The 20,330-nt window shown below is 40.1% G+C and overlaps 2 protein-coding genes across 7 annotated transcripts in view; one reads left to right on the top strand and one right to left on the bottom strand.

The window, feature by feature from the left end:
- LYRM4 (LYR motif containing 4) overlaps positions 1-11,960 on the bottom strand; it is an 85,843-nt gene extending 73,883 nt beyond the window's left edge. The window contains exon 1 of one of the 4 annotated variants that reach the window (XR_005953292.1): positions 11,792-11,916. Coding sequence is in view for 3 of the 4 variants with exons in the window: in XM_041413156.1 (XP_041269090.1) it covers positions 11,792-11,877 (86 nt within the window). In the remaining variant the exon portion in view is untranslated. Of the gene's footprint in view, positions 1-11,791 lie in introns of all 4 variants that reach the window. The other 3 variants (XM_041413156.1, XM_041413159.1, XM_041413158.1) reach the window with 3 other exon arrangements.
- FARS2 (phenylalanyl-tRNA synthetase 2, mitochondrial) overlaps positions 11,942-20,330 on the top strand; it is a 231,548-nt gene continuing 223,159 nt past the window's right edge. The window contains exons 1-3 of one of the 3 annotated variants that reach the window (XM_041413153.1): positions 13,157-13,406; positions 14,584-14,671; positions 18,407-18,484. The gene's annotated coding sequence lies outside the window, so the exon portion shown is untranslated. Of the gene's footprint in view, positions 11,983-13,156; positions 13,407-14,583; positions 14,672-18,406; positions 18,485-20,330 lie in introns of those variants that run through there. The other 2 variants (XM_041413154.1, XM_041413155.1) reach the window with 2 other exon arrangements.

Genomic DNA, 20,330 nt, shown 5'->3' with positions numbered 1-20,330 from the left:
CCTTCCCTCATTTATAGGAAAGCACTGCATGTTTAGTTTAGCAAATTTACATCAGTTTTGATAACAGTGATGGATATTTGAAATTACTTAGCAGTACATAAAATTGTAATATATGCAAAGCCTATTAGTCAAATCTAGGGCCTAAAAAAGTCAATTTGGGATTTATAATAAAATCAGCATGCTACTTTGTGCAATATTCAGAGTGCTGAATATTGTTTTCAGACATTTGGGATTGTAAATATATGTCTTTGGACAATGACCGTAAAGTTTGAGGAAGCTCAGATCCAGACTACTCTGATTATTACCAAAGGCTCAGAAAAAAAAGAAATGTGGGTTATTTTGTACACTATGAACACTACTTAAGGTAGAGAAAGTCAAGTGAATTAGTTATTTCTTTCTGTGTCCTTTGTATTTAATTAGTTACAGGATATGGAAGTCTTCACAGACTTTAGAGATGATTACATCAGGACTAAAGAAAAAGAGGCTAAAATCCCCATGCCGAGTTGAACAGTAACCCAGAAATGCAAAGGAAACAAACTCTGGGTGTCGCTTCATCCCCCACAGGAAACCAAATGCAGGTTCCCACACGAAGAAAGAGCAGTAGTGAACATGGTGAACAGGGCAAGGATTGAAGGAAAAAGAATATTCTGCTGGGTAAAGCTAAATGACCAATGTACCATGCAGTGAGGCAGATTTGAGGTCTTCAGGTAGGCACAGCTGATCTTCATCCCCATAAATAATGCAGCACCCCTGTGCACCAGGCATAAGTGCCAGAACTGCCCACTCCACCTTTCTGCACTCCACAGCTCTCACCTCCCAGGTGCAACCAGCACAAGGGAGCACTTTGAAAAGCCAGATTCTTGGCAGGCAAGTTATGGAAAAATATGTCCACAGCTCTTTATCTTTGGGGCATGATGGTGATCAGATAAGACATACCCAAGACCTCTACTAGCTCTGGTAAATTCAGCTTCTCAGGACCCATAGATCCTATGCATTTCTCTCAAGGCCAGAAGTACAACAGGAATCAAAGCAATACTAAAACCTAAGTGAAGTAACAGAATGTTGTTCAAAGCTATTTCACATAAAAGAAAGAAAGAAATAAAAGGGTTACGTGCTTTTTCCTACTATTTTTCCTACAGTAACTCTAAAAAACCCATAGAATAGGTTATCTCTCTGTCAAACATGAAGCAAAGAGCAGCTACCAGGCAAAATGTTTACTTTGGGTTATGTATGAGCTCCACCTCTAAAACTGTGGTGCATACACTCCTACTGTCAAACTGTAGATCCCAGCCTATGATGCAATGCTTTGATCTGGCAAGATATACTTTAATATCAGACAGAAAAATGAGATTAAATTTAAAACTCAAGGTATTCTAGTCCAGTGAACAGAAGTCATTCAATAAACCTGCTGACAGATATTTTGTGCACTTAACTACTGTAAAACAAAAGGAGATCAGAAGCATTCATGAAGACAAAGAGAGCAGTCAATATTCCTTTTTAAAGAAGAGAAGCATTGACAAACACCTTTTAATCTAGGCAAGCCCAAGTACGTTAAATATAGACATAAGAATTTAGAGGTGAAGCTATGCTAAGGTCAGTAATTTTTAAAGCATCTTTCAGTCAACCTCTTAACACTACCTCTAGGAGTCTTACACTATGAATGAAAAAATATTACCATACTGTATTTCTATATCTCTACACATTTTATTTAATAAGACTAGGTTCAGATTGGTACATTTAAATATAAACAAAGATTCTGCATTTCAAGCCAAAAACGGGCTACAAAACCCCACAGATAACACTCAATTGCTAATTAAAAGGTACAGAAAAATAGTCACTCACATGAGTGATGGTAGCGCTTTCTGTCCTCTGTTGGCAAGCAAGGAAAAAGAAAACGTAGAGTAAACACTACCTCCTTTTCCTCCCATAACAACCTGGCTGCTGGCTGCAAGAATTTCTTCTGAGATAACATTTATGCTAAATGTGGAATTGACATCTGGCTTAAAATTCAGTAACTCAGACAAGTCCTGGCTATCGTTACTGCAAGAGACATTAGGAGAGGAAAAGTGGTATTAAGAGTGATCTACTTCTCATAAGGTTTTCAGCGTAACATTTTATGATCAGGGCAGATTACCTTCCCTTTCACATGAGACATGACCGTCCACTCCACAGCATAGTAGAAATAGTTTCCAATCCAGGAACACATTATCAACACAAGTTGCAGAAGCATGAGGTTCCCAGCTAATGGCAGCAATAACTTGCACTGATGGAGAATTTCTCCTTCAAGAGTTTCAACAAATTGTTGGGAAATAAAAGCCCAGAACCATGCCTCAAAGTCCCTGTGGCTTAGTAAAGCATTGCCACTAGTTCACAGAACAAGGAGTTTTGTACAGATATATGTACAGTATACTTTTATGCCCAACCCTGTATTGCTGTAACTTATAGGACTATCTTCATCCCATGCTGCCTTTGCTTTTGGAAGTGACTGTAAAAGTGCCACCAGCAGTTTGATAAATATTCATATTTCCATGCAAAATCTGCAAATAATGGGCAGCAATTTTGGGTATAAATTATGAACTGAAAATAATAAATTAAATGTAGTAAAAATAGTGCTCAATAGCTCTGAAAATCAAGAAGCCTATTTAGTGTTCTACATGAAATGCACTGCTTATTATTGTTGTGTAAACAAAACATTGGAACATTTATTTTCATACTGTAAATTAGTCAGATCAGGGAAAAAACCATTCTGAGTGAGACATCCAATTTATTTTGGCCAGTGATAAACTACTTAGATCAATCAATTAATGCTCCACCCTACAAAACTAGTTTACATACAAAGACCGCTAATTTGAATACCTATTTGCTAACTTATTGTGCTAGAAAAATGCTGTGATATTTTAGATAAGTCAAAGATGTCTTCTGAAACCTAATAGCTTGTTCAAGTCAACAAAATACAGTTCAATTTGACACTGTCAGTATAATTCAAGCTATAAGCTTCAAGGGCTGTGTTATGCATTTAATTTGAGCTGTACTGACTTCAAAGTATTTTCACTGAATATATTTGGATGGATGGATGAATGAATTATTGTTTCACAAAGAATTCTATTAGTGATTCAATTCAAAACTTCATGAAATGTGATGGTTTGTACCTGGTCCCTTCCACTTTTAGTTCCCCTGTTTTTAACTGTGATTAGCAATGCAAATAAATGATGGCTCTGAACCACACCCCCAATCACCCACCCCAGACACATTTGGCTCTTTCATTGCTACTCTAACATAGTCTGCAGAAATTTAACATCCGCACAATGTGTAACTCTCACAAGATAAACCAATTTTCTCCAACACCAAGGCTCTGTGGAAATCTGCACACACATTTCTCCCTCCTGCTTAGGCAAACAATAAATGAATGTTTGCCTCTGTGTGTGACTACCAGTGAGTATTGTGATAATCTGTATGTTTGTTGGGGAAACATATAATGCCTGTAAATAAACACTACCAAGCAACAATGCCATGTGTATCCTGCAAGCAAATCCTAGTTAGCAGAAATCACACCCTGTGCACGACAGAGATGGAAACAACTCTGTAAAGACTGAACTTTTGGGATACAATGAATTATTTTCATAGGCACCAAAAGTCACAGAAGTTTAATGATAAAAGCTTCGCTACCATAAAGGAATAGTGATTACTAACAATATACTAGAATGAATTACAGTCTCCAGGAAATATTTTAACTTTTTTTTTTCAGACACACACTTTCTCTGGCAGTAAAAATAAGACAATATTACTTTTAAACAAGCTAATGATTTAGAACAGGTCTTGAATGGTTCCAGACCAGGATATACCGGAAAAGCAGACTCAGAAGGACTGTCAAGACCTGTTGATGGACATTACTTTATAATAAGACTAACACACTTATCATATACTCTCTAGTCTCCACAGTGGATTCACAGCTTGCTTTACACAGGGATTTCGCAAAAGAGTTACTGGGATTGAGCAAAAGTGAATTCTAGACTTCTTGATACCAATACATTCATATATGCATATGAACACATAATATTTACTTTGTGCATATAGGCTTCTCTAGAAACTATAATGAGATTTAACCAATTGCTATTTATTTAAAAAGTTTTTAAAAAAAAGTATCTAAGCAACAGCTTTGCCCAAGACTTTGTAACAAACATGATGCTAAAGAAAGTGTAAGTACTGGACTGAGTCTTGAGTCTCTGAATACCATTCCCAGCACAGGACCTTAAAATTTTCCTGAAGAATGCTTTAAGGATTTTATTTCAGGCACATTCTGTTCAGGAAGAAAGTATCTGAACTCAACTGAATTATTTTATCATGTTAAATGTTCAGTTGCATTGTATCCTGAGAAAAATGTTAGAATTTTATATGAAGAGCAGGTAAAAAGGAATAGACTAGACTAGAATAGACTGTGGAAAAAAAAAGGTAAGGGAAAAAGGCCATATACCATAATGCCACCTAGCCATAAGATTGTCTGGATGACTTGTTGCATCTTCACTCTTGAGAAAAAACTGTATCAAGAAGAATCCCCAAGAATATTTCTCACTAAGGACACTGTTGTACTGAGTTCTGTGCAAAATAGTCTTGGAACAGCTGGCTCAAGTATTCACAAACACAAGAAAATAATCAAGAAAGTCTCTTTGATCCCCACCTTTTTTTCAAAAAGCAGTGAATTATGTATAATCTAGGACTGTACTTTGTTGGACAGCGAACCCAAAAACTCATGGGAAGAGCTTTATTGAAGAGGTAGCATCCTTGCCATCCATTACTGCAGCAAGTGAGTCTAAACATTGCCTTGTCAACTGCAGTTTCCTCTTTTCTTTTTTAAATTACTTTATTTTTTTTAATCCAGAATGCTGATCTTCTAAGGACTGCTTGAAATTATAATAGCCCTGTGTCTACTGTATCTTGAATCATCTGGATGTTAGCAGGTCAGCATCTTTTCATCATGGGCAGCATAGAGATGAAGACACAGAGGAAATAAGTGTTAAAACCACATCCAAGAGTAAGGAAAGGAGGAGGTTAGCTGGAACAGCATAATAATCCATTTTAATACTATAGCTACACTACAAAGTGCTTTTCATTTACCAGAAATCATAAGCATATGTGTATGGGTATGAGCCACTGCCAGAGGCAGCATTTTTTCTATTACTCTCATTAGTTCTCAAACAAACACTACTGGTAATTAAATCTTATGTAAAAAGAAATATATCCCTGTTCTTCTGTGCTATACAAAGAATAACAAACAGCCACAGCAGATTTACTCATTTTGGGTGCCTTTAGTGATATAAAATAACCAAAACAGTAGATCAGTCTTTTGAGGAAGCCCCCATCTACTTGTCTTCCAAATATTAAATTTCAATTTTTCCAGAACTCTATATGCTCTGTATGTGCTCCAAACCCTCCCTCCAAGTTACTACTGTTCAAAATTCTGCTCTGCGAAAAAAAAGAAAAAAAAAAAAAGAAACCAAGAAAATTAAATCAGACCTGATGCACAGATATCATTAATTGTTTAGGCAGAATGTAACTTTACAAGGGTAAAGTGAATGTATTTGGAAAACAACAATCACTGTTGAACTATTAAACCAAAGATAACAACTCCTAATGAATAAGATTAACAGAATTTTGATGCTATGATTTTCAGTTGGGCAATGTTACTATTAAGAAATCAAAGTATTGATAAAACTGTTTCCATTCATTTTAAAATTTCAGAGACATGTTCAGAAGGTAACTAATGGCTATGTTTTCACATTTTTGAAATAAGAGTGTTTTGATTGTCTTTCCAAAATATTTTATACATATACAATACTGAATTCAAATGGAAATACTTCAATACCGTCAGACACCAATCCAAAACCATGTTCTTGTACCTCAAGATTCTCCAAAAACGGCATATAATTCCATTAAAAAACTCTTATACTCTTAAAATGCTCTTAAAATACTGACATCTCTATTCAAGTATACATGATTCTGACAGAATAAAGCAATATATATAAAAGAGCTTAAAATAATATAATGGCAAAATGGTATGTGGTCACTGAAATAATAGCCAAAATTGAGGTTTTATTAAGGCCAATCCCAAATCTTTGTGGCTGCTCCACAAAACAATCTGAAAACGTGCATTTTTCCTCCCTAACACACAGAAATATAAACAATCTGCTGGTAGACCTTGTCAATCACAGACTTTATTAGGATATCCAATGAGAAAAGTCTTATTCAACTTTGATAACTGTCACAGGTAAAATTTTAACATGGCTGCTAAAACACCTAAGTGATGAAAGCACAAAAAGAAACACTGACCTATAAGCCATATAGACATATAGAAGGATTCTACAGACCAGGGATTAAAAGCAAAGTAAGATTTTTCCATTAACGTGACCAAATCAGGGATGCTGATAATAAGAGAAAGAAACACCATTTCTCTACAAGAGTGGTTTTTAAAAGATTTTATTTGGTGTGAGTTATGTTCTCGAAAGAGCTGTTAGCAGAATCTTAACAGCTTTATGTTCCCTTGAAGAGCAGGTCATCATGCAAGTATGGGTTAACTTAACCTATACTTCAGCAAGCACCTAGGTGCTCTCATGAAGGGAGCTGGGCACGGAGAACTTTCTGTTCTGGAAGTGGGTATGCAGAGAAGTCTCACTACCAAGACCGAGGCAAAGTGGGCAGTAAATACCTTGGCCTTTCTCTCATCCTTTGTCACCATGTTTACCTCTGCAACTAACAAAGAATGGAGACCCTCCTTAGCCCTTCTTTTTGTTGCTGATGTATCTACAGAAACAGTTTTTATTTTCTTTTATAGCAATAGCCAGATAAAGTTCCATCTGGGGTTTGGCTCTTCTAATTTTCTCTCTGTATAACCTCATGATATCCATGGAGTTCTCTGGCATAGTCTGCCCCTTCCTCTACAGGTCAAAAATTCTGTAAACTACCTTTTTTTTTTTTTTTTTTCCTACTGAGTTCCCTCTAAAGCTCTCTCTTCACCCAGGCTGATTTTCTTCCCTGCTGGCTCTTCCAGCACATGGGGACAGCATGCTCCTATGCCTTGAAGATTTCTGTCCTGAAGAATGTCCAGCCTTCCTGGACACTGTCCTCCAGGACCACCTTCCTAGCAACTCTCTCAGCAGGTCTCCTAAACAAGCTCAAATCTGTCCTCTGGAAGTCCAAGGGGACAATTCTGCTGATCCCCAGTCCTTACTCCATAACTCTGTCACTTCAGGACCACTGTGCCCAAGGCATCCTCCAATTTTTTCATCACACAACAGTCCTTTTCTCTTGGCAAACAACAGGTCCAGTGGGGTGCCTTCCCTATTTGGTTCCGTCACCAGCTGCATTAGGAATTTATCTTCCACACACTCCAGGAACCTCCTAGACTCCTTCCTCTCAGTGGTATTATATTCCTATCAGACATCTGGCAAATCGAAGTCCCCACAAGAAAAAGGGGCAGCAATCTTGAGACTGTTTTATGGTTCTATGTTCCATGACTCCCTAAAATCAGACCAACAGCTATGTCCATCAAAGTAGGAAAAGCAACTGGCACTGAAAAAAAAAAGTGCAAATTATTTTGTTCAGTTTTTTTGCTATGTTAGCAGTTATTTGCAAAAATCAGATTTACCAGTTTTAAGATCTTGAAGAACTTAGATGAAATTGCATGCATTCAATTAACTTGTTTCCAATGCAAAACAAATGGACAAATTTGTTTTGAAAAATTTTCTTCCCTCATTCGTCTATGTTCTGAGTAGCTTTATTAGTCAAATAATATTGCACATTCTAAAAGAAAAATCAAATTCCATTAAAATGCAATTTAGAGAGACAAGAAAGAAATTAATCTTTAATTAATCTATATAAAAATACTACTACTGAAAAGATAACATAATGGATAACTGAAAAAAAAATTCAATAAATCAAGAAAGTTGTTAAAAAACATTAAAAAACTATTTGCAGAAAAATTCCAACAGAGAGGCTCAAAGCTTCTGACATTGCACATAACTACAAGAAATTAAAAAATAGAAAATAAAAATATAGAAAAAAAAAAGAAATTAAAAAAATAGATGAGCTGGAAGCATGTCATACGATGCTACTCTGAACTTATTACTCATTGTTAGTATCTTTATAGGGCCAGGAAGGCTAGGGATCTGAAAATCATAAGTTAGTCAGCTAGACTCCGGAGCTTTTCCAGGTCAATGTCACATTTGAAACAGGCCTGCATGCAACAAGAGGAGGCCAGCCATGGTGCACTTTGGCAAAACCTATTATGAAAACCTTCAAAAATGGAGATGACAAGCTCTCTCCGGGATGACCTGCTCCAGTCCTGTACTGTCCTGGAGAGAACTCCTTTCCAACAGATTCCCATGTGTTAAGACCACTGCGCTTCAGTCACATTAAACAAACAAGAAATTGTCAAGTTTTGATAATCTTCATTTACAACCAGATGTATTTGAATGGCTTTCTTAAGTTTATAAATTCTTTTGTATTCTGCACCCAGACCACTCACAACATGCCATTATTTGAATCACTAATGATATTTAGAAATATCTCTTATAACCATTTACTTGAGACCAGAATCCAACATATTATAAACCATCAGAGGTTCTACTTTTTGTCAACCAAGCAGAAGAAAATAGTACACTTGTTAAAAATCACTTTTTTGACTCAAAACCTAACATCTTGCCTCTCTGCATATTGATTTTCCTCCAGTGCAAATCACTCACCCATGCTCAGACAGTCTGCTTGGATAATAAGACAGAAGGGCAGATATGAAATTACTTCCAGTCTGCTAAATTCCCTCTCCCTGCTGTTAAAACCTGGCCTACACTTCTGGGTATCCCAACACTCTGTGACATTTACTTCAGGACACTGGAGATGCTCCTGTGTTATTCTGAAGGCTGCCAGTGGTGACCTCAGTTACTTTAAGACATGAATGATATTCTTCACAGTTACCCCACAAGTTCTGGGTGTTAGAAGAAAATCTGAGGCTACATGATGACATAAGGAATATACTTACACAGAGAGACATAAAAAAGTTGAATTTTCCATCACAATCAACATGTACACGTGTCCTTGTTTTGTCTGGGAAGTAAAATTAAAGTCAATTTTCTTTCTAGTAGCTGGTACAGTTCTGTGTTTTGGATTTAGGATGAGAGTGATATTGACAACATGCTGATCTCTTAGTAAGCAGGGTTTACAATAAGTCAGGAAGTTTTCAGCTTCTCACACCAACTCACCTGCAAGTAGGCTGGGGGGCACAGGAAGCTGGCAGAAAGTACAACCAGGATGATCCAAACTGGCCAAAGGGATATTCCATACCATGGGGTGTTATGCTCAGTATATACACCAGGGAGAAAGCCAGCTGGGGGCTACTCAGGAACTGTCTGGGCATGGGTTGGCAACAACTGTACTGTGCATCTCGTGTTTTGTATATTCTAATGATTACTATTATTATCCATTCCTTTTCTGTTCTATTAAAAAGTCTTCATCTCCCACAAATTTTACTTTTTTTCCCCCCAGTTCTCTCCCCCATCCCAGTGGGGAGAGGGGAGCAAGCAAGCACTCGTGTGGTGTTTAGCTGCCTGCTAAGTTAAACCAGAGCAGCCAAGTTAGGAGAAAAAGCACAGTAAGCAAATAGAGAGACACTAATTAGCTGATCGTACTCCAGGCATACTCTCACAAATATGCAATTTGCAGTAACAAAATATTCTGACACTGTCTAGCTGAAGTCATGAATCAATAATAATAATTTATAATACCTTCTACTTCGCTGCAAGTTAGTTCTTTACAGAAAGTCCTTGGGTTATCTCCACAAACTGCCATATCACATTACAGCAGCCCTGAGGACACGGCAGGGCTGCTTATCTTGGCATTCAAGAAGCCAATGGGGAGTCCCTTTTTTACCTATGGGAGCAGTGTAAACACTGACGCAGAACTGTTGTTGTGGTCACAGCAGACCTCTAAATGTAACAGCTGCCGATCATTTCTTGCTGGAAACTGCTATGGCTTTTCATGCTCACAATTGTGTATAGAGCACAAGGTTTTAGATAGTTTCTGATATTACAGTATCTAAGGTCAGGCCCATCAAAACCAGAGATCTATCCTTTAAGGAAAGGCGCAACTTGCACTGTGACATGGTGTCTAAAAACCAGATCAGCATGGTAAACACACAATATAATTTCTATCCTTTAAAATTTGGTGTGGACTTCAGTTCCTCACTGCTCACCCCCAAGTACTAACCCACTGCTGAAAATACACCGTAGCCCAGCCATGAGCTTCATTCAGCCATTCACCAACTGTGCATCTCAAGCCACCCCCATTGTGTACAATCCTGTGTTTCTTAGCCAGAACAAGGGTAACCAGGGACACTCAGGACAACAATGAGCAGGAGAAAGCCTTGACAGCAACAGAATGTGATGCAAACACACATTGCTGAGTGGAGTCAGCAATGAAGGTTTATTAGCACCAGTTCATTTTCAGCCCCACAATCCTTCTCAGGGCTCTCCCTCACACCTGAGGTTTGTGGAATACTTGTGCCTTGCAGAGCACAGAGCTCACCACAGTTATGCAAGTTTAAAGGCTTCTGTTCCCAGCTCTTGCCCGAGAGATGATTCACAGCACAGGTAGCTCACACGTCCCTTCCCGTGGTCCAGCTGAGTGGTAAAGTAAACAACCTACCATTGGGCAATGCAATGGGTGAGCAGCACCACCTGTGAACACAGCAGATAGCTAAAGGTGACCAGGCCCACACCTAACTTTTGCCAAAAAAAACAGTATGTCCCTTTCACCAACAGCTAGAGAAGGCAGGCAGGCAGGCAGGCTGGCATCCTGTGTGGCAGGAAGAGTGAACTCTGATTCCTCACTGCATCCCGAGCACATGGTGCCAAGCTTTGGCAGCAGCCTGACCCCAGCTCTCCTCTGCCAGGAAATGGGCAGCACACAGACCAGACATGAGCTATACCAGGTTCACAAAATTACAAAATCACAAAATCATTAGGGTTGGAATGGATCTCTGGAGATCATCTAGGCCAACCTCCTGACAAGGGAGGGTCACCTTGAGCAGGTGACACAGGAACATATCCACATGAGTATGGAATGTCTCCAGAGAGGAAGACTCCATGACCTCCATGGGCAGCCTTTTCCAGTGCTCTGCCATCCTCACTGTAAAGAATGTCTTCATCATGTTGAAGTGAAACTTCTTGTGTTTTAGCTTATGGCCTTTGCTCCTCATCCTGTTGCCAGGCGCCCCTGAAAAGAGTTGGGCACTATACCCATGACACCCACCCCCGAGATAATTACATGCATTAATGAGCTCCCCTCTCAGTCTTCCCTCCTCCACACTAAACAGGTCCAGCTTCCACAGTGTCTCCTCAGAAGAGAGATGCTCCAGATCCTTCCTCATCCTTGTGGCCTTCCACTGGACCCTCCCCAGCAGCTCCTTGCCTTTCTTGTATTGAGGAGCCCACACTCAGCACAAGTACTTCTGCTTCAGCTTGGGACAGCCTCTGTCCTATCCCTTCTTCCCAATAGCCCATACCCTGGTGCTTTTGCGGCAGTCCGGAGCCTGGCAGAGGGTCCGGGGGCAGCCCATTCCCGGCGCTCCGAGCAGGGCCTGGGCCCGGTGCCGGTCGCAGGCCCAGTGCCGGTCCCGCTGTCGCTCCAGGGCACGGCTCGCTCCTCCCGAGGCCGCAGCTCCCCGCGCCTCTGCCCCAAGCACCGCCGCGACCCCAGCCTCAGCGGGATCCCCGCGTCCGCCGCCCCCCGGAGCCCTTCCCCGCACCTGTAGCTGTAGCCGCTGAAGCGCTGGCTCTCCCGCAGCAGGGCGCGGTACAGCCGCAGCACCTGGGCACGGCTGGACGCTGCCATGTTGCCGCCACCGAGCCGCTCCTCCCGCGGCGAGGCCCCTTTTCCCCGCCCTCCCGCCGCCCGCGCCGGGCGCAGCCGCGGCGGAGCGGAGCCGCAGGGCCGGCGGTGAGTGGCCCGCGGCTCGGCCCGGGCCCAGCGCGAGGCGCGGGCGGGGCGGGGAAGAACGGGAAAGAACGGGTCCCCGGCCGGGGCAGCCCCGGGGGCGGAGGGCTCGGGGGACTCGGGGTCAGTTCCCGGGTCCCACCGGGTCGGGCCTGCCCGGCAGCTCCCAAGCGCGACTGGCCCGGGGGTGCCTGTCGGGCTCGGCCGTGCGGCTGTGGAGGGCCCGAAGGCGGGGAGGGAAGGCCCGAGCGACAGGGAAAGCGAAAGCAGCGCTCAGATGCTGCTCGGCCAGGGCAGCAGCGCGGTGTGCCGCACGGGGAGGTGGATGCTGGCGGGGGGAGATGGATGCCGGGGCTGGAAAGGAGCAACAAGTGATGCGTGCGGGGAGTTGCCTCGGAATCGCTGGATACATTTGTAGTCAGAATTCATGTACTGGAGAGGATCCAGCAGAGGCCACGAAGATAATTTGGAGTCCGGAACATATGTCTTCATGAGGAGAGACTGCGTGTGCTGGGCCTATTCAGTCTGGAGAACAGAGGACTGAGAAGGGATCTCATTAATCCATATAAGTATATGCACGGTGGATTACAAGAGGGTGATGCTAGGCTCTTCAGTGATGCCCAGCAAAAGGATGAGGAGCAGTGGCCATAAACTAGAACCCAAAAGTTTCACCTCAGTGTGAGAAACAGCTTTACATTAAGGATGGCAGAACATGCTGTGCAGGAAGCTTGTGGAGTCTCTGGAGACATTGAAAACCTCCCTGGATACATTTCTTTGTCACTTGCTCCAGGTGACCCTGCCTTGTCAGGAGGTGTTGTACTACATGATCTTCAGAGGTCCCTTCCAACCCCAACATTGTGTGATTCTCTGAAATCACTGTAGACAATTGCAGTCATTGTACATCCGTGCTGGTGTACCAGGGCCTGTTGTGTTGTAGTGATGTTTGAGATGTTCCTCTCTCAATACCTGTTTTTAAGATGAATTCTGTTATTTAAAGCACACATCCAGCATCCCCCTTTGCTGAAAGTTTTGCCGCTGCAAAATAAACTTAACTTTGTAGCTTGCAGGTATTATGCCACAGCTGTATTTAATACTGATTTTTGAATTTTCAGCAATTTCTTTAGAGTCATAGAATCATCAAAGTTGTAAGAGACCTTTAGTCTCCAGTCCAGCTGTCCATGCAGCACCGCTACTGTAACCCCTAAACCATCTCATCCAGGGGACTCTTGCACACCTCCAGGGATGGTAACTCCACCATCTCCCTGGGTAATCTATTCCAATGCTTGACTACCCTAACAATGTATTTTTTTCCCCCTAATATCTAATCTGTATCTCCTCTGTCTCAGTTTAAGGCCCTTTCCTCTGGTCCTCTCATTGCAGGCACAGCAGAAGAAATCAGTACCCACTTCACTAGAACCTCCTTTCAGGTATCATGACAGGGTTCCTACTTCCTTCAGAGTTTGTTGTTTATGTAGTAGGTGTTCAAAACAGCTATCATGTAGATATTCTACATGTCTCTGGCAAAAGTATTTCAATTGCTGCTTCTAATTTAACTCATGTTTTATTGCATGTGTATTTGAGTACTATTGTCAGTTGTACATCTGATGTAATTTACAGTTTATTGCAAAGAACTAAAATAGTTCTATGCTTTTGGATGTAATTAGTATAGACACATGAATTTATTTCAAATTTGCCTTTATGGGTATGCTGTGTTTTAGTAGCCCTTTTAGGCTTCTGGAAATGGAGATTTTCTGTATATGGAAAATTTTCTGGATATTCTCTTTATCAAAACCCAAACTAGAAATGTTACAGGAAACGTAGGAAAACATATACAGCTACAGTAGGGGATAATCATCATGCTTCTGAGGCATGATGTAAGTTAGGCCTTGTAAGGTCTTGTAAGTTACAAACCAGTGTGTTTTGGATTAGGTCTTGGCATTCAGGGCATGGAGAAACAGAAAGCAAGCATGCCCTTCATTTGCCAGTGGGACGAACCAAATTCTCTTTGTAGCCCAAGCCGTGTTTTAAAGCAGATTGCCAGTGCCAGAAGCAGAGCCCATCTGGGATGCTGGTGCTCCCCATCTTTGCAGCTGTTGGTGGCTGGCCAGCACCACCCACAATACATGTTATAGCAGAACTCTGGCTTTGTGTCTAGAGACTTACCTTCTCTGAAGGCAGCAGTGGCCACCCTGCCCTTTCTTATGAGGGTGGGCTTCAGACAGCTTAAAATGATATAGGTCTGTCATGTACAGAGCCAAGCTTAGGTTGGAGAGTTTAGCAAACTAATGTGATATCATTCTGTGGATGAGTGTGGCAGTTATTCCATCTAATTTTACACCAGCCCTCAGGTATTGTTGGAAATAAAAGTTTTCATGGTACAATCCTCAGCTCTAAAAGATGAGGGAGTAATTGGGATGAAAGCATTCATCAAATTTTGTTTACAAGAACAATTTTAATTTAACTTACAATTAACTTAATATTTAAAAAGTAGTTAAAATTATTTTTAGATAGCCTCAGATGCTAATCCTGTTCCTGAAACTCCCTGGCAGTTTTTGTGAGTTTTATTTTTTAATTTGTTTTTTTAATTATTATTTTTTTTTTAAGGTAACCATGTTTTTCGCTTGAAAAAGCCTGGAAACCTCCTATGTTTAGAATAAGCAGTAAGCCCATACAGTGCACGATCAAATGCCAGGTAAATTTATCAAAGGAGAAGAGTCTTTCCTCTTGTCTCCTTTTTCTAGCTTAACCTTTAATGCACTCAAGGAGGGCAGATCCGTTTTTGTCAGAAAGGAGTCACCTTTGTGCAGCTGGATTGCACTGTTAACTGGAAATTTAATTACTTTCTTAAGCATTTGTTATTGTATTTTCTTGGAAGCGATGGGTTATGGTCCCAGAAGTTACATCATTCTGCAGGAAGTGAACACTGCTGTGGCTGGGATACAGATGCTTCTGCTGGCCTTTGTTTGTGTGCACCACTGCAAGCCTGTTGGGCATTGAAAGGACAGACACAGCCCAAATGACCACTGTGTGTCCTGTGACACTGGAGCCTGTGTATGGGGAAGCAGCAATAACCACTTCATTAACTGCCTCCTCATTCCTGAGAGGAAAACTACACCTGGATTTAGGGTTGGTGGGTGTTCGTTTGTCTTTGCTTTCAGCCTGTTGTCTGGGAAGGAAGGTGGCATGTGCCTTGCCTTTCTGCAGCTCTTGGGATGAATAAGCACTTTGAGAGGATATAATGATAACCGTACCTGGAATATTTAAGTGTGTAGCTGCTAAAAGAGGGGAGGGAGGGGAAGGAATTTGGATGAAGTACCTGCAGGGGCTGTGGACCCGAGTGGAAAGAAAGAGCTGTTCTACTCTCTGGAACATACGTGATGTCTTGTTGTCTGTTGCTGAATTGTTCCTTGTGGTGCATTATTTCAGCTTTATGACATGGCACTGAACACTTTCAGTGCTTTCCTGATATGCTGCTGTTGGTTTTCGTTATTTTTCTTTGGGGGTCAGAATGATAATTGATTGCTGTGATATTGTAATCTCTTCTAGTAATTGTTTTTCAGGTTGTGAAAACATGCTAATTTCAATGTGCAGTGGTGTGGTGTCTCTTTTGTTTCCTTGTCTTAGTTGTTGGTTGATGGGGTTGTGCAGTGAGATCCTACACTAGGAGGACCTTTTACTACTGTACAGTAGGACCTTTAAAAGAAGGATTATAAATCACAAGAATTTTTGGATTTCAGTGACATGTAACAAACTGTAATTTAACTGTTCTTTGTGGTGTATTAAGATTTCCACAGTATCATCAGGAAGCCTTGACTGACTGTGGTATTTAAAAAAATTTAGTTGGTTGTCCTGTAGAAAAGAATATTTTTATTTAGGAGGAGAAACTTCCGTATTTCAAATTCAGCTATACTGCTGAATTATTTGTGCATTTAAAAAAATTCTAACTGGAAATTCAGAGGGAAGAAAAAAATGGTGAGGAAAGTCTTCTCTCAGTCAGCTTTTTATGAGTTACCCCATCTCTTTCCAAACGGAATTGCAGAATGTTGTGTACTGTTTAAATTAAGATTGTAAGAAGAGTAACAATAGGAAAACCAAAATACAACCAGTAGTGCATTTCCTGTTGTAATACTTGGTCTTCAAGGGAACACCTGTTTTACCACTGCTCCTAAACCTTTCCTGGTTCATGATCTCGTGTGCTGCAGGCATCAGGCTAAAATAAACACTGAATTTTCTTTTCCTTCTTGGCCACAATTTTAACTTTCTAATTTCCTGTGGCGCTTAAGTCCTCCAGAGGACTTCATGGGCATTGTGTTACGTGACAATTAAGGAGCTGGACAGTTCAGCAGTCACAGGATAACTTCTGGATCAATGAAAGGCAGTGTTATACACCACAAGGATTTTGAAAGATGTTCTTAGTGGGCATATGTTGGTAAGATCCTTTGAAATACTTGAAATAAAAATACTATAAAAGTCCACAATTAAAAGGATAATTTTGTGTTATAGGCAAAAGAATAACTAATAGGGGATTAAAATTACCAGTAATGCTTAAATAGCTCAGCATGTAATAGTTCCATCAAATGCAAATGGCACTTCTAAACACTTCTAACCTTAATGCTGATGAAGACAAGAACCCAGCAAAAAATGAACATATTTTTCCTGTGTGTTTTTTTGTTATACTGAAATCTTGCTCAGAAATCTAATAATGAGAAGCTTAAAGGACAGGATTAATTAAGTGTTTCATCCATGACCTCATAAATTCAGAAATGCTTTCTTTGCTGTGCTTTCCAGTGTTTTATCAAATTTAGCCTTAAATAACTTCTCTTTCTGTGGGAAAATACTTTCTGCTTTGTATTATATTGCTGCTAAGAAATGTTTTCTGATGCTTATCCTATGCCACCCCTCCTCCCTGAGTTCATCCCACTTTTTCATTTATGCCCCTATAGAGTCACGCTGTGTAATCCTTCTCCCTCCTCTGTGATTTACACTATCATCATATATCTCAGTAGCTATCAGCCAGACAGGCTAAATTATGTAGTTATTTTGATATCTTTTTCTGCCCTCTTTCAGAGGATACTGAAAATTTTAGCTTAGGAAGCAAACTTAAAAGTAAAACAAGGACTGATATTTTGTTTAAGAGCTACTGAGATTCTCTTTGTAACCGCCCCTGTATATTTTTTGCTGACTTGGGATTTCCAGTTTGGCAGGTTGGTTACAAATGGTACTGCCAATCTTTTGAGTTAAAGATCATGATTGCACTTAAGATGCTTTGCTAGAGCAAAGTTCTTTTTTCTCTTGAATTCATTTTTTGTCATGTATAAATGTGTATGTGAGTGTGCAGTAAAACATGTAAATATGTATTTAGGCATGCACATGGTCATGCTGTGGTGGTAGAGGTCATGCTCTTCATTTCTGATTCTCCATGTTTCAGCCTTGGGGATTGCTAACACAGTGTTGTGGGTTTTTTTCTGCTTTCCCAGTCTCATGTCTCAAGTATGTGAAATCAAAGACATCCTGCTGCTCATGTGCATCCTGCTTCTTCTGCTTTCTGGGTTGTGGGCACAGCCTTTCTTGTCAGATGACACTAGAGGCTAGCTCCACTGAAGGACTGCTGCTTAAGTCCTTCTCTGAAAATCTGCTGCAAGTAGCTGTTTTCTTACAAATAATTCTTGTGTGATCATTTGTTGGAAACAGTTCCTAGACCAAAGTATCAGTAGGTGTAGAAGTATCACGTTGCTATGAGGTAGTGTGGATCTGATGTAAGAAAACATGTTATCCAAGGACATCTCTTTCTTTTAGTAAAAGGAAAATTAAGCAAAATTATTGTTTACAGTGGATGGGTAAATCATCAAGGATTAAGGTAGATGGGTAAGTCATCAAGGATTTTAAGTAGGCAATCTGTTTAGTTTTCTGACTGTGGGATGAGGGGACGGGGAATATGATTTTCCACTTGTAACACATTTTCATTTTATGTGGTGCTGTGCATCCATGTATGACTTTTTGTTCTAGCAACTTGGACTTTTGATCCAGCAAAAAAAATCAACAGTTTGAATAGGAAACTGAAGCAGATTGTTTCTAGAGATGAAAGAAGACTATGGAGCAGTGCTTTAATTGAAATGAGGAAAACAACATAGCCATATTTGGGATTGTAGCAATGGTAGAGTTTAAGATACTTACTTTTGCATGATCCTTGACATTTTTGATCTTTCATCTTGTGTCAGTATTGGTTTTATGTTCTCAGAGCTCTGACAATGAGTGATAGTGCATTAGGGACATGTTCCTGTATATATCATGTTTCTAATGCATTTGTAAGATCAGCTGAATTGTCAATACTTCCTTACATGCTTTCACAGTTCTAGATAGAACTCTCATTTTATTTCTGCTTCTGTTTTCTGTATCTGTGGTGACTCTGTCAAAATTCTTCTTTCAGCCTGAGAAGGGGCAAAGCACTGACTAAAGCTAACAGAAAAGAGAAGCAGAGCTGAAGAAATATTATCTCTGCTTGCAGGTAAATAAGTTAAAAAAAAATTAGTTTTCTGAATCTTTCACACCAGCACTGCCAGCCTTTTTAGTTGGTAACAAGTTTTCAGTCCTTCTCCATTTTAATTAATACTTAAATTTTAATTTATTTAGTCATTTAAAAAATCTTTCTTCATCTTCACCAACTGCTAAGGACATGTATGATAGCTATATAAATTTGCTTTCCATATAGAATTCATGCATTTTCTTACTCCTAATACAAAGAAAATTACAAGACTTGAGACATAAAGATTGGTGTGTAACAATAATGAGAGAGAGAGAGAAAGAGGGAGAGGTAGAAGATAATAATCTTCTGAAGAAGAAATTCAGACAGACCAATTTTATCATCTTTATATTGGAGTATGTCCAGATCCTTGAATATAATCCCTTTGAAATCTGCCTAACTACCTAGGCAATAAGTTGCTGTTCAGTGTGAGAAGAGGTGGCAAATTAAGTTCTCCTCATTTTACATGCCTGTTTTATTGATGTGAGATAAGACAGGAGAGGATGGGATGGGATGGGATGGGATGGGATGGGATGCTCTGGTGAATGAACTCAGGAAGGTATGGAGAGGCAATAGTTAGGACTTTACAGACCCCACCATTAACCTTCCAGTCTCTTCCCTACGTGACCCCGTGGCAGCATCAGCAAAAGGCAGTGTGTGTCAGTGGCTCCTAATAAGGTTTGTGTCTTCCCTCCAGCTGGGAATGAATGTTGATTTAGATGGGGATGCAGACCTATGAAGTGGAGCTGCCAACTTTCCTATAGGAATGGGTTTACAGTTTGCTGAAAGGTGGGAAAGAGGAATGGGGAAAGAAATATTTTGAAATACTGTTCTGGGAACATTAGTGAGAGTTCATCTGTCTGGAGACTTAAATTAAGTATCTCCTTGTTCTACAATTTCTGTGATTAACTTTTTCAGGTATGTTTTGTAGCCTAGTATTGGTTTAGACCAAGGTCAGGTTGTGGGGATTTTTGGTGTTGTTGTTGCTGTTGTTTTATTTTGTTTGTTTGCATGTTTGTTTTAACCTGGTGGTACACATGCTTTGTTTCCTTTAATTCATTTTTTTGCACGCGATTTTAATCATTGTTTAACTTTTTCCTTTTTTGGAAATGATTCCTGGTGAAGTAGGTGTGGTGTGTCTGAAACAGAGAAAACAGATAAACAGAGCAAATTATCAGGTCCTCACACCAATTTAATAGTACTTTTTTTTGTGTGTGTATGTAGGATTTCAAAATTGATTTGACTTTCAAGAAAGTTTTCAAGACCTTGACTGAGAGTGTTCTTACTTTTGAGAGAATTTACATAATTTAAAAAATTGCTTTCTTACTTATTTTGACTATGAACATAGCTTTTTTTTGACATATGTTTTAACCTTGATTTTATTATAGTAATTGCTTACAGTGTGAAAATTGCATAGTGCATTACAGCAGCTCTTCCCGTGGGAAGGCAGTATTGTAAAATGGATAGATATGGTACTGTATGTGTAAAATTATCACATATTGAAGAGGTAATTAAATATTGGCTCTATATAGGTTTGTTGAACTTAGAATAGCTGCTTGCTTTTTATGTTGGCACACTAACTTTGTCAAGTTTTGTAAAAGAATGTTGTTCTAAACAGACAGATGTGGCTTGATAGAGGTTAACTTTTTCTGTTTCCCTTCTGTCCCTCCTCCTCCCTGCACAGGTTGTGGTTCTTATTCCACCCTCCACTTCCACTTGCTATGTATCTTATTTTTATACTGCCATTGTATTGCTGTTCTGTTGTGGTAGGTTATATTCTTGATAAAGTATTCATTCTACAAACAGAAGCTCTGCTGGACAGACTTGAACT

Source organism: Onychostruthus taczanowskii, unplaced genomic scaffold, assembly GCF_017590055.1.
Source record: "Onychostruthus taczanowskii isolate IOZ18803 unplaced genomic scaffold, ASM1759005v1 scaffold40, whole genome shotgun sequence".
NCBI classification, from domain to species: domain Eukaryota; kingdom Metazoa; phylum Chordata; class Aves; order Passeriformes; family Passeridae; genus Onychostruthus; species Onychostruthus taczanowskii.
This window is presented reverse-complemented; position numbering and strand designations above follow the sequence as displayed.